The sequence below is a fragment of the Macadamia integrifolia genome, chromosome 10 (genome assembly GCF_013358625.1).
Source record: "Macadamia integrifolia cultivar HAES 741 chromosome 10, SCU_Mint_v3, whole genome shotgun sequence".
Taxonomy (NCBI): Eukaryota; Viridiplantae; Streptophyta; class Magnoliopsida; order Proteales; family Proteaceae; genus Macadamia; species Macadamia integrifolia.
The window spans coordinates 19,879,854-19,894,691 of NC_056566.1; the positions used below are offsets into that span (position 1 = coordinate 19,879,854).

General features: G+C 39.1%; 1 protein-coding gene across 12 annotated transcripts in view; it reads right to left on the reverse strand.

Annotated features, from left to right (window-relative positions):
• The window catches only part of LOC122092049 (probable protein phosphatase 2C 51), a 66,676-nt gene extending 54,509 nt beyond the window's left edge, over positions 1-12,167 (reverse strand). For 5 of the 12 annotated variants that reach the window (XM_042662347.1, XM_042662346.1, XM_042662353.1 and 2 more), the window contains exons 1-4: positions 11,741-12,166; positions 10,338-10,575; positions 8,666-8,780; positions 8,435-8,576 (exon numbers count right to left, since the gene is read on the reverse strand). In XM_042662347.1, coding sequence (XP_042518281.1) covers positions 8,435-8,576; positions 8,666-8,780; positions 10,338-10,575; positions 11,741-12,005 — 760 coding nt within the window. In that variant the 5' untranslated portion in view covers positions 12,006-12,166. Of the gene's footprint in view, positions 1-8,434; positions 8,577-8,665; positions 8,781-10,337; positions 10,576-11,740 lie in introns of all 12 variants that reach the window. The other 7 variants (XM_042662345.1, XM_042662343.1, XM_042662354.1 and 4 more) reach the window with 5 other exon arrangements.
• Between the last annotated feature and the right edge of the window lie 2,671 nt (positions 12,168-14,838).

Genomic DNA, 14,838 nt, shown 5'->3' on the forward strand with positions numbered 1-14,838 from the left:
TTTTTTCCTAATAATGGTCAGCAAAAGAATGTATTAAAAGATGTACAGGATTAATGTATGGGCATACTAATGCAGGAAGATCTACATCACATACCCAGACGAAATGACCAACAGATTTGACACCCCACCTATAGCATTGTGATGTAGATCCATATGAACAAGGAAAAGTTCTGGAAATTGGAAGACTTATAGCAGCCATTGTTGAAAGAAGAGTAGCTGTCTTTGTTTGAAAATGGATTAGTTTGCTTTATCAAATGTCCAAGTTAGGTAAGTATTGTTGTTGAAATTCTAAGTTAGTAAATGTTGGTGTTGAAAGTCCAAGTTGTTGGCTGTGTTTCTGATATAGCATGCAGCTCCACCTTTTTCTCACTTCTATATATGCCTCTAACAGATTGGCTGACAAGGACAACCTTTGGAATGACCTCAGGCATATAGCTAACCAGATTGGATATCTCCCCTGGGGGATTTGTGGTGACTTTAATGTGATCAGATTCACCCATGAGAAGCAGGGAGGGGGCCCTCTGAGTAGTATAAACGTGGAGTCTTTAAATTCATGCATTGATGATATTGTTGTTGATGACCTTAGATGGTCTGGAATAAAATTCTCTTGGAATAACAAAAGATCCGGCCAGGCCCGCATTGCTTGCAAGTTAAACAGAGTCCTGGTAAATGAAGCTTGGCTCACTACTTTCCCCTCCTCCCATGTAACTTTTGAAGCCCCTGACATCTCAGACCATAGCCCCATCTCCCTCTCTACACCTCTTTTGGTCTTAAACCCTTTAAATTTTTTGATATGTGGACATCCCACCCTGACCATAGTTGTCACGGCATCATGGCGACCCAAGGCGGTGGAGGGGTGGCTAATCGATTTGGTGGTGAATCACCCATTATCGCGTTGCCATAGCGATCAAGTCGCCCATGTGTTATTTTTTATTTCCTTTATTTTCTAGAGTTATTTTGTATATTATAATATATACTCTATGACATAAAAAACAATCAACATTAACCAACATCAAGTCATAAAAATCAACATAGTCACACTCACATCAAGTCATAAAAAACAACATGACTTATTGACATTTAAAGAAATGCTCTTCTACAATAAGTTTTATTGGTCAAATGATCTTATTTTTATATGAGACTTTTTGTATTAGGTATAACACAAAACTAGCTTTCCAACAAGTCTAAGATTACTTAAATCTGATTTGTTATGACAAAGTTATGTTCCGATCAAACTTATTTTAAAGTGTGTGAATGTTGTTAAATCGCCTAAATGGAAATAATTTTATTGATATAAAAAAGAAAGATTATTTTACCGGACTTTTGGATTTTAGTAATGTTCTACCATGATAAGAATTCTAAAATTTTCAAAATTGAGAAAAACTTCAGCATTGAAAAGTTGAAAATCGCCCTACAACCAAAAATCCAATTTTTGTTCTTGGACCGGGGGGTTGACTTTTTATCCTTTTGGAATTTGATTTTTAAACTATTTTTTATTGGATTCAAATATGGGGTATTTTATATTTATGAATAATATCTTAAGTAAATGAAATATTTACTTAAATGGTATTTGGCATAAATAAGGGCAAAAAATATAAGGCAACATACAGTACAATAAGGCGATGGTTGCCTAGGCCCCAGGACGCCTGAACAACTATGACCTTAACTACCCCACCATAGTTAAGAAAGCCTGGTTAAAGCCTGTCCAAGCCTTCTCCACCCCCTTATTGCCTTGGCTAGAGGTTAAAGAATGTCAAAATTTCCCTCAAGGCCTTGAATACTAACTCCTTTGGGAATATTTCTTTTCAAGTTAGTGATTGCAGGAACAAGCTCTCCTCCATCCAGATACAGCTACAGTCCGATCATCTCAATCTCTCTTTGGCTAATGAAGAGAAGCTTGAGGCGGCAAACCTCCCTACCCTCCTTGCTCAAGAAGAGAGTTTCATGAGATAGAAATCCAGGATCAACTGGTTAGAGCTTGGGGATTTAAACACTACTTATTTTCATAGATCGGTGAAAGCTAGAAATAATCTAAACTCTATCATCATATTGACTACCCCAGAGGGCTATCAGGTTCACAAAGTGGATGAGATAAAAGGTGTGGCAATTGACTTCTTCAAGAACCGGTTTTAGGATGGATCCAGCTCCTTCCCCCTTCATCCCAGTTGGCCTCTTGAACAAGTTCATTCCTGGTAACTTATCCAGTCTTCTTATGGCTATCCCCACTGAGGACGAGATCACTTCTACTATCCTCTCCCACAAGGCAAGCAAAGCTCCAGGTGCTGACAACTTTAGCATGGGTTTCTTTTCATCTTCTTAGGATTTCATCAAAGGGGATATTATCAAAGCAGAGCTTCTTCTTTAGCCCTAGCCAAATCAAATAGATTAGTCACACCTTTCTTTGCCTCATCCTGAAAAAAGAGGGAGCTGACAAGACGAAGGATTTCATGCCTATTTCTTTATGCAATCTCCTCTATAAATTTATAGCTAAAATCCTTGTTAATAGAATCAAGCTCGTGGTTGACTCCCTTGTTAGCAACAACCAATCAGCCTTCATCCTTGGGAGAAGCATTGGGGATAACATTCTCCTTTGCCATGAAATTGTTAAAGGGTTTGATAGAAAATCCCACTTTTCCGCTGCCCTTATGAAGATTGACATCCAAAAGGCTTTTGACTCTCTGAGATGGGACTACATTGTCTTGGTTTTTAACAGCATGGGGTTTCCTCCAGTTTTCACTAAGTGCATATATCGTTGCATAGCTTCCCCTCAATTCTCAGCCTCGGCGAATGGAAGTCTGGCTGGCTACTTATCTTCTTCAGTGGGTATCAGGCAGGGATGCCCTCTCTCTCCCTACATCTTTTGTCTTGCCATGGAAGCTCTATCGAGAAGTCTACAAGTGGCCACAGATCTACACCTATCATCCCTAAGTGCAAGGCTACTAAGCTTACTCACCTTGCTTCTGCTGACGACTTGATGATCTTCTCCAGAGCTGATCCTTCTCTAGAAAACATCATGCTATGCCTGTCTCAATTTGCTACAATGTCTAGGCTCCATATCAATCCGGAAAAATCTCGTCTTCTTGGCTGTGATCTCTGAATCTATCAAAGCCTCCCTGCTAGCAAATTGGTTTCTGCATTGGGCATCTTCCAATGAAGTATCTTTAGGCTCCCTCTTATTCCAGCCAGGCTCTCTTGCCATCACTGTACTCCTATGCTTGACCATATTAGGAAGCGCCTCCAGCTCTGGAAAAGAAAGCTTTAATCCTTTGTGGGTCGTCTTGAGCTCATTAAATCCGTTCTCCAAGCTTCTTACGTTTATTGGTATGGTATCTATGGTTTGTCGAAATCCATCATTTCCAAGCTGGAGTCCATTTTTGCCTCTTTCTTGTGGAAGGGAAGCGATGGTACCAGATTTCTTCACCCCATCAGTTGGGCCGCTGTTTGTCTTCCTAAAACTAAAGGGGGCTTGGTTTGAGAAGGATCAAGAATGTTAATTTGACTGGTATCATCAAGTTGGCTTGGAAGATCATCTCTAAAAAAAAGAGTATATGGCAAGGTTATTAAGGCGGTGAGGCGACCGAGGCGTTTGAGGGTCTTTCGGAGCACTTTGGCGATAGGGCATAAGGCGTCGCCTTATTGAATAAAGTGTGTCTATGTTATTTTTTATACAACCATTCTATTTTACTCAAATCCTAACTGAATCCTACTACTCATATGCTAAATAAAGATTAAGGGTTCATACTTCATATCAATGCAATAATATATAAGCCAATCTGGTTTTCTAAATAAATGGAAGGCACTAGGAAGTAATAAAGAGCTACATATAAGGCTATAAGTATAGTCATCCAATCTGGTTTTCCAAAGAACATGGTAGACAATAATATATTTTCAAAAAACAAATCAGTAGCCTCATATTTATGCTGTAATTGGCTCTTAACAGTAGCCTTAGGTCTTCACTCTTCACTAATATTAAGAATCAAACCAAAACAGTAGATTGAATTAAAAACAAAACCACAAGAATGACAGAAGAAAATGAAGAAGAAAGAAGAAGAACAAAAAAAAAAAAAGGGTACCGTATGCAAAACATAAGAAGAAAGAAGGGAGAAGAAAGAAGAAGAAAAAAAAAGACAGGTACAAAGCCATCACTGTAGGTTGAAGAAGAGTGAAGAACATAAGAAGAAAAAAAGAACAGATTAGTTTAAATTAGTTTAAGGCCATACACTTGCCAATCACAAATTGATATTTGGAATCTATCTGAATTAGTTTAAAAAATTATAAATTCTAAAATGCACGTAAGGCGACCGCCTTGGGTAAAAGGCATCATAAGGCGTATAAGGCATCGTCTTATAGCGCCTTACCACATAAGGCGACCATATGTGTTGTCTCTTAGGCGCCCTACTGCCTTAGACCCTTTAAGCCGCCTTGGCAACGCCTTAATAGCTATGGTATATGGGTAGAATGGGTTTATCCAAATCCCCTTAGATTGGATTCTTTTTAGACTATAAAAATTCCGGTAGATGCTTCATGGGTGTGGAGTAAAATCATTGCTACCAGCCCCTCTATATCCTCAGCCATCTCTTCCCAGATAGGCAATGGGGCCAATACTTTCCTTTGGCTTGACCCTTGGCACCCCAAGGGAATCCTTTATCACACTACAAGTGTCAGAAGTATTTATAACTCAGGCCTATCCAAGTTTGCCCTTGTGACTGATATTCTTTCTTTAGGCAACTGGTCTCCCCCGGCCCATTCATTTTGCAGATATATAGAACTCTTTGACAGTCATTCCAATATCCCACCAGCAAAGACAAGACATTCTTCTCTGGATGCCTTCCTCTTCTAAGCTCTTCTCTACCAAGGCAGCTTGGGTGTTTGTCACAACTCATGGCCCAATGATGCAGATAAGTCACTTAATAGGCTTATTTTATTGCAAATAAGCCTTGGGTTGGGTTATGTATGTATTGGGCCTTTGATCCCATGGGTTTTCTTTATAATGGGTCACTTTAATGGGCCTAAAATATGGGTAGAAAGTAGGAAAAAGGGATTTAAATCATTAGTCTAGTTAGAGTACTGTTTTGAGTTTATTTCTTTTGTTATTTCAGTTTGAGTCAGTTTAGGTTTCCCTATTAGTGAATGAATAGTTAGTTACCTATTCCATGTTGGAGTTCTAGTCCTACTCCATGTTAGAGTTCTGGTCCTAGTTCTATTTGGAGTCTAACTCCTATTAGGTATTGTCTAGTCCTACTTGAAGACTATCTCCTAGTTAGGTTATGATTGCTATTCAGCCCTCTATATATAGAGGAGTATATGTACTCTCAATTCTCTAATTTGAATAATGAATGATTGCAGTCAATTGCTTAAACAGTCAGGATAATGGTGGGTGAGAAGCCCGGGCCGAGATAGCCACTCCTCTCCCACATTCCCCTTGTTATTCCTTTACATTTCTGCAAATTGTTTACTATTATTAGTTGTTTAGTATAAGAAGAATCCAGATCTGTCCAAGTCTTCAAAGCCATAATCGATAGCCAAGAATTCCCCATTCTTGAAGTCTGCGATCTCTCTCTTCTCCTCTATTATGAATCTGATCAAAGAGCTACTGTTAAGGGTTATTAGAAGTCATTGTAGGGCTACTCAGTCCTCCTCATGAAGCTGTCCAAATTGTCCAGTTGCTGTTTTGCAGAATTCTGTCAACTTTTCCCTCATAGGTCAGAAAATCAAGAAAGTTCATAACTTTACAACCAGCCGTCAAAAGTTCTTAAAACTTGGGGATTTTGTACCCTCCCTAGGCCCTACAATCGACCAAATTTACAGCTCAATTGAAGCCCTACAGACCTTGCCGCACCTCTCTTTGTCCAGCCATATTGCAGGTCTTTCTCTTTCCTATCGGGTTGGGTTTTGGCCTGGTTTTGCTCCTGTATTGGTATTGTATCCATGGGGGTTTATTTAAAGGTCTTGTTTCTTTGTTTCATGATCCTATTTGTCTTGTTTGGGGTTATAAACTGTTGGGGTAGTTTACTTGTAATCTACTCCTGCATTACCCGGCCTCTCCATGGCACCGTCTCATATGGTTCAAGCATCACATCCCCCATCAGAGTTTCACGGCTTGGAGAGTTTTAACTAACTCCTTGCCCACGCAATATTTCATGATTCAGAAAGGCATTCCAGCTGGCCCAATGTGTATCCTTTGTGTCAATGAGATGGAGACTATAAAGCACCTCTTCTTTGCATGCACCATTTCTTCATCCATCTAGAAAAGGATCCTTGACAAATGTTAGCCAATCAACAAGAGAATTCTTCCTTTTCACAAAGAGTGGATTTGGATGGATATGTTTTCAGGGAAAGACTATTTGTGATATTGAGGGAATAAACCATATCTAGATGGAAATAAATCATATGAAATAGACCTCCCAACTCTCGCCCTCTTAGTAAGATTTGAGGCTCCATCTTCTTTGATGTCAAAGCCAAAATCTCTTGGATAACTTCCACTTGTAATTCCTCCCCTAGAAACTGTCATATTGTGAACTCCTTAGAGCTTCCCAGCTCCACCATCAAGAATAGTACTAGTATCTAAGTTGGTTTTGCTTTCTCCCCCACCCCCCCTTTTTTTAGGGGTTGTAAGATTTTCTTTTTCTTTTTCGCTTGGTAATCGATTATTTATTCACCCAAAAAAAAAAAAAGAGCTTTGGCTTGAAGCTGTGAGAGATAGTGACTGTGAGATGTAGTGAAGCAGTGAGATGCCGTGGGTGAGAGACCGGAGCCTGAGAAAGACTATCTACCCCAATCTTCCCATCTTTTCTTTTCCTTTTGTTGGCCTACCTATGTAACCTCAAAGAAGGATATAAATTCTGTTTTATGTGTGTTATGTAATAAATTCTGTTTTTGTTTGCCCCTATACATTCGATCCTTGTTGCAAACGATCTTCAGATGGATAGCTACTGGTTTGAGATCGATTTTGCATTACATTGCCATCAGCAAGGAGCAAATCAACAGAATAAAAGCAACTTTCCTTGAGGATCTACCTTCGGCAATGCTATCAGTAGACACTAAAAGGCAAGAAAGCACAACAAAAGCCTAATAAGATAATTCAGGGAAAAGAAAGGAACTAAATGTGGAAATGCAGTGAGTTGGCAAAGTGCCGACTAACTGTTGTAGAAATTTTCCTGAAGAAGGTTCACCTTATCCTGAAGAAAGGTTGCCAGCATGCACTTCATTGCGCACAAAGTATCTTCAACAGATAGTCAGATACAAGAAATTCAAATGATAAACTTCTTCAGTTTGATTATTTTCATTTATGATGCAAAATTGAAGACCTAGCAGCATAAGAAGTTGAAGTCAAAACATCTCAGTCAAACTCACTAACTCGGCGAGTTAACTCAGTTCCAGCAGTGACAATCCTAAACTGAGTTCCAGCAGCTGGTTGGTTGTCTTTTTATTTATCTTTTAAAGTTACTTGTAGTGGTCGAGTTTCTAACTAATAGAACTCTATCCCAATTTCTCTCCTTTTACAGTTACTAGTAGTAGAAGAGCTACTATCCAATAGAACTCTCTAATCTTATCATTTTTTGAATTCATGTTAGAAAATACTACCCAGAAGGTGAATTCAACCTAAGCTTTTCTACTTTGATTTTATTTGTTTATTTTATTAGTTGTTAAGTTGCATCGTAACTCTTCAATTACCTTTTATAAATAAAGTTGAAGGGCACCACTGCAGCCCACGTCTTCTGCGTTCAACATATTATTGTCTTGCTGCTGTGAGGAAACAGTGCTTTCCTTGTGGTGAATCAAGGTAACTGATTGGAGGTGAATCCAATCCAACCTTGCAGTGGGAATCTGGGTCACACTCTCTTCTTCTATATTCTTCATTATTAACTTCTTTCAAGAGTACAGCAAGCTGTGGAGTACACCCTGGAACAGAATCATATTCAATTCTATTTTGGTGGTCGTCAAGAACTGAGTTTTGATATTCTGTTGAACTTGATATCAGTAGCAAAGATATATCTGAGGTTGAGAGTATTAAATCTGGAATCTGATGATCCAAAAGATCTGTTGACTGGTCAAATATGAGCTTTCCTAGTCATACAAGGAATTGTCCATATAAGCAAATCCAACTCTTGGATCTGGCTGGAAGTTTCAGCAACTATTCTAGGCATATAGAGGACCACTCAACTAGAAGGATCTTCCGGCCTGAATATCTGATTTTAATTTATTCAATTCTCTTGATTCTGGAATTTTCTACTCTGTATTTGACCCTGATGTGTTGGTACTGATCTTAGACATCAGAACCACGTTAATTTATTTACTTGGATCATATAGGTGTTTGGTGTTTGGACAACTTGGATCAGTGAAATTCCACAATTATATTTAATACTATGGGAAAACATGGATCAGCACACATATTGAATTAACAAGCACTGAATCTTTAGCCAAAAATTCAAACCTCTAGCTTCTTGAGAAGACTGAATTTCTTCGGAGCATAGGAAAGCCTTTGAATCTCCAACATTGGCAGCCAAAACTTGTCCATCTACTATAAGAACAATGGTGGCTGTAGATCCCGACTTAAGATTATTTCTGAGAGCTTCCTACATGCATTTAATGCACCAAAATTGAAGTAAATAGAATGGCAATGGTAGAAATGGTGAAAGAAACTATAAATGAAAATAACCCCTGCCTTGGAAAATGTTGAATCAATGTCATGGATAGCCCTCAACAATGACTCCTTCAAGATTTCCATGTGAAATGTTCTATCAAAAATCTCAGGCAGCACCCACTTGGACCTGTAAGAACTTTATGAGCTACATTACAAAGATTAATATTTCAAATATCATAAATCAAATCAATCAGATCTGAAAAATGATAAATCAATCAAAAGTCAGTGGACCTGAACTGAACTAACGATTATGTCATCCACAAAAAATGGTGAAATCATAAAAAGGTGAAGGTCAACTTGATCCAATCCAAGCATTAGTCATGAAGGGTCACAATTAGTTCAGGCCCAGATGAAATCACATTTGGGTCCAATGGACCAAAACTCAGTTGAAAAGGATGCCGAAATTCAGGCAGAGGCCAGTGTAACTTGTATATCTTATTGGTGGTTTTAGTTTTATATAATTTCTCCTTTCGGCAAATGGGGTATTTTAGCAATTTCAGTTCTATAATTTTTCCTGGTATCGGTATATTGTTTCTTATTTTGGATACTGGGGTCTTATTTTTTAATTCTTGGCTCTTGTTTGACTCTGTAATTTTGCTAGTTGGGTGTAAGAAAAGCTGGATGTTCATACTCCATTTATACTTTAGAGTTTAGACCTCTTAGTAAACCCTATTTTAGACACTTGTTTAGTGAGGTCTTCCAGCCCATCAATCTCCAGGCCCAAACCCTGTAGCATCTGTTTAATTTTTCACAAGCACTGGCATAGATTTCTTAACCGGTCCCAGTAATAAATCTGATTTGTCCCTCTTCTGTTGCTTCTATTATTTTCATTATTTCTAATATTAGGTTCTGTTAAGCCCCAATCTGATGAATGGACTCATTTCCCAACATCATAACCCTAATTATCCAATGCCACCCTAGTCAACAAAATCCCATAACTCTAACCTACAATACCAACCTACAGCCAAACCCTTTCAGTTCGTAACTAAAAGTATACATTCAGGTGTGGACAAAAGCATCAATATCAAACAAAACAGCAATTTTGAGTACAATGAGAAACAAAGCATGATACATGTCCGTGCTCATTCTGTGCAAGAAGAAAATAGTTTTAGCACATACAAACATGCATATGTATAATGTACTTGGATGAGATGAAACAAGTGAAAATCATTTAAACACAAAGTACAAACAATGGCAGAAATTACATGTTTGATAAATAACAAACAAGAGGCATTAGTCAATTTCAAACAAAGGGTTGGCTCATTGCATTGAAAACAAGAATTACAGAGTGAATTTGAATAGTCCTCCTTTGATTGAGAAAAAATGAATCTTCAAACATGATGGACCTCAAGTTTTCTAGTGCCTAAAATCCAATTTTTTTTCTCTGAGGTATTCATTCCTTTATTCAAAAGCTTCTAAAACCCATCCCATCTCTCTACCCATTTGAGGAAACGGGTCCCATTTAATCCAGTTCAACCAGTTAACAAGACTATCCAACCCATCTGGAAACCGCTCAGTCAAAGCACATGAATACAACTTGAAGAGAAAAGACAAATGAACCAGTTGGGTTTGATCAGCAAATTTGGTGACTAGTTGGTCAGATCCTGGGACAAGTTAAACAGATAGAACCAGGCTTTGCAAACATTGGTCCACATCTAGTCATAAGCATAAATAGAACACAAAGAGGACACACCTTCCAAGATCTCGATCCCAGTTAAGTACGTGAAAGTCCACAGCCAGCTCCCCCTCATGCAGCAACCTTCCCATGGACTTCTTTAATACAGAAGAATATATGCCATCAAGAAGAAAGTAAATGTGAAGGGTAAAATACTCGAGCAGAAGTTTTGAAGCCATCTCACTCGCTTCGAAACCATTATGACCATCAAAAACTGCCACGATTCCAACTGTAACATCCTGAAGACCTGTTCTACCTGCTCCACAACAAACCTCATAAGTTACAAGAAATCCTTGTTCTATAATTTAGGAAAATAAGTCTAGCAGACTCCTCCATTCGACACAAGGAAGCAAAAGGGAGGGAGGGGGGGGGAGAGGGAGAACCTGTTTGGCTGTATCTCAACAGAAATGGCTGGATTTTTTTTTTTTTCCTTGCTTTCTATCCCTCTCTCATGAGTTTTGCTTATTTTTAGCTTATTTATATATATTCTCCCTTTGGGATGGTGGGGAATCAGATAAGACGAAGTTATACTTAACATCTTACATGTTTGATCCAAGAGCAGGATTCTATGAATACACTCCATTGAAAAGCTTGTGACTGTGCATGCGGTGGCAGGGCAACTTGTCACTTTTTTTCTCATAAATAAATATGTCCCACTATCAAGTTTAAACAGACAACCATAATATGGCTGTCTTCAGCAGGCATAACCTAAACAACTTTTGGGACAGCGTCCTTCATGAAGTTGGACCCAAATCCCACATCGGGCTTATGGCAGGCCATAGACTAAACAGTTGAACTTACTTGAATAAAAAAGAGGATATTCATTTAATAACAAAAAAAAAAAATATCATAATTACAATTGACTTGCCCTATTGCCATCAACAACCATAAAAAAGAATAACAGAAACTCTAGACTTGCTATGCATTAGACAAGAAACGAAAAGTCAAAGAGTAAAAGGCCCAGCAACTGGAAGAAAAACTATTCCTATCCTGCACCCACCCCCAAAAAATAAATTCTTGAGTAGCCATAGCCTTCAATATCATTGATTAAGCATTATTAATTGCAAACTCTTTTTAATCTTGACCACCATGTACAAGTTCAATAGTTTGCACAAGTTGTCCAGTATTGTAAAAGGTCAATGTTTAAACAATCGGAACCTAAATGAATTCAACAAGTCGACTCAAACTGCGCCCTCCCTTTTTTTTTTTTTTTTTGGTTTTTGGGGTGTGGGGGGTGGTGAAGGGGAGAGGTCTGATTTTTTAACCGCCTGAAAATATTATGAAATCGTGATTCTCAACTAGCATTCAATTATTCAAATATGCGCCTTAAACCCTATTGCACTAAATTCAACCGGGGAGAGAGAAAAAGAACCCTAATAATCCTCAGTCCTCCCAGGAATAGACAAGGGATAGGGACTTACCGGGAAATGGGATCTGCAGGTCGAGAGCGCATAAAGTACGATCCTCCTGACTCCTCCTCCTTCCCTGAAGCATGGCGGACTCACAATTCACCTTCCGTCTTCGAAATCCGTCAGTCGATAGAATCCAACGAGGGCATTTTGGAGACTGGAAAACCGCCGGAGCACCACCTTCCTTGTAAACCATAAGACACCTTGACGATTCCCCATTAAAGCATGGAATCGAAAGGAGCAACAGTAATACAAGAAGTTTGAATCTATGGATCATCGTTCGATATCCTTAAAGCATTATTTTCCTGAAAATGGAAAGGGAAGAAGATTGAGTTAGGACTTATGGCAGAGAAGTGAAGGAATTCGCCCGTTCCTTTCGGGACTGTGAAAAATTTGATTAAAACCGAAGTCACAGTCCATTCCATTTTATACCCCAAAAAGAAAAACAAAAAAGCAAGTCACAGTTCCTTGGATAAAAATCCTCTATTGTCCTAATCGTCTGTTGTTCCATGTTTTGCTAGGTGCAGAGTGCGACACGTGGATGGTGCATCACCAACGGTCAGGATTAAGAGGGTTGGTTGAGGTTACCAAACCGGGTTTTTTTGTTGTGAACCAGACCGAGATTCCAACCCAACCCGTTTGCTCCTCTCTTCTTCTTCACTCTTCTTCTTCACCCTCTGTTACCCAGAGCCTTTCCTTCCTCTATCTCACTCACTCTCCCTCCTCAATCCTCCCTTTCCATCTGGGCTGCATTTAAAAAAAGAAAAGAAAAAAGCATGGGATTTCTGGGCAGCGGATCTACCGCTCCTAGCCGTTGGCACCACGACCAGACCGAGATTCCAACCCAACCCGTTTCCTCCTCTCTTCTTCTTCACTCTTCTTCTTCTTCTTCTTCACCCTCTGTCTTCTTCTTCTTCTTCTTCTTCTTCTTCTTCTTCTTCTTCACCCTCTGTTACCCAGAGCCTTTCCTTCCTCTATCTCACTCACTCTCCCTCCTCAATCCTCCCTTTCCACCTGGGCTGCATTTAAAAAAAAGAAAGAAAAAAGCATGGGATTTCTGGGCAGCGGATCTACCGCTCCTAGCCGTCGGCACCACGACCGGCATCCCTAACATTGCAACATCTTCATGAAAAAAGAAAGAAAGAGAGAAGGGGAAAAATGGAGCTAGAGAACCCAAATCAGAATCCCAACCCTGCTATCACGTCTGGTTTCAGTATCTCCGGTGACTCCGGGTTTGGCCCTTTGGCCGAGAACGATGCCACCACTGAGCCGGCTGGACAACAGTCTCTTTCCGTTCAACACAACCACCACCACCATCACCACCACTGACCCCATCTCCACCTCCTCCTCCGCCTCGCCCTGCCTTTTCTCCTTCTCCAACTCCTTCTCCCACCTCGCCGCCTCTCATTCCGACTACCTCCGCTCCCTTCGCCTCACTGGCTCCGCTCTTTCCGACTTCGCCGCCGGAGAACCCCTCTCTGTTTCCGCCCAAACCCCAGCTGTTCTCCTCCGAAATCCTTCAGTCTCTTTCCGTTCAACACAACCACCACCACCATCACCACCACTGACCCCATCTCCACCTCCTCCTCCGCCTCCCCCTGCCTTTTCTCTTGCTCCAACTCCTTCTCCCACTATCGCAAGCTCAAAGCTTCCACACATCCTTTCTGAATCAAGATCCAACCCGATTCGAGTCATCCACACTTGTAAACCGGATGAATAACCCTCAACCAACTTTTTTAATCTTGACCGTTGGTGATGGATTGTCCACGTGTCGCGCTCTGCACCTAGCAAAATATGGAAAAACAAAGATGGGGAACAACAGAGGATTTTTATCCCAGTTCCTTCGGGACTGGGAATAAAGGAATTTCTAACGAATTAACGAACACAAACTTTCCGAACGGTTTGCCCATGCGCCGATTAAAACCGGGTCTACCACCATCCTTAATTTAGCGGTTAACGGTTAACCCAGTACCAAAAATAACTAAAATCGCAACTGCGAGTTACGGATCTTACGATTTTTAATTTTATTATTATTATTATTAAAAGAGAAAACTACAATTAAGACAACACATAGTCACATATCATGGGTACATAGTCTGTCATTAGCTTTCGTTACCCAAAAAAGGTGATGGGGCAAAGGACACCATCATACCACACTGTTTTTTCTGGAAAATAAATTATTACATTCTGTAGCCAAATATTTGAGATTCCACAGAGAGTAAATAATTTTTGTTACGAGAATAAATAAATTCCACGCCACGTTTTTTGAGTTTCTTAGTAATCAGATTGAAATGTGATGGATGTGAGACGTATTCGCCTTGCTTCTTGCATTAGTTCCTTCTAGAATTCTCCTGATTTTAGATTCTTTTGTGTTTCGTATAACACTGAAGTTAAAAAAAAAAAAAACTATCAAAACGTTTATTATTGCAAATAATCGCATTCCAATGACTCCAATCAACTTAGATATGAGATTCAAAAAGATTTAGGTCCGTAATTGTTAGAGATAGGAGTTAGTGATCTCATTAGTAACCTTTTTGTTTATATATTTGTCATGACAATAATTGGATTGAATTCAATTCTTGTTCTAGAGTTGTAATTCGTGAGTACAACAGCTCGGGGGGGGGGGGGGAATCAGAAGATATGTTTTTTTATAAATTGTAAATCTTTTATTTATAAAGATAGTAAATTGAAAAATATCATAATACATTAATTGTGTTGAACATTTAGGCACCGTTTGATAATGTTTTTTGTGTTCTATGTCTAAAAATAGCAGAAACAGTTTTTCATGTTTTTTGAAACAAAAATGATTTTTTTTGTATTTGATAAATTTGTTTATCGAAACATTTTTTTGCAGACATAATGTCATTCAAAACCTCAAAAGTATTATTGGATGCCCAAAAGGGAGAGAGGGTTCGGTTGCCTCTTTTTAGGTTTAAATAGTTGAGAGATTTATTGGACATAATAGCCTCTTTTTTTTCTCTCTCTCTCAAATTCGTTTCTAGAAACGACAGACTTGTTTCGTCAAAGTCGTTTATAGAATTATAAATAAATTTAAATTTAGGTTTATGTTTATGTTTCTAGAAACAAGTGAAACAGAACAACTCTATCAA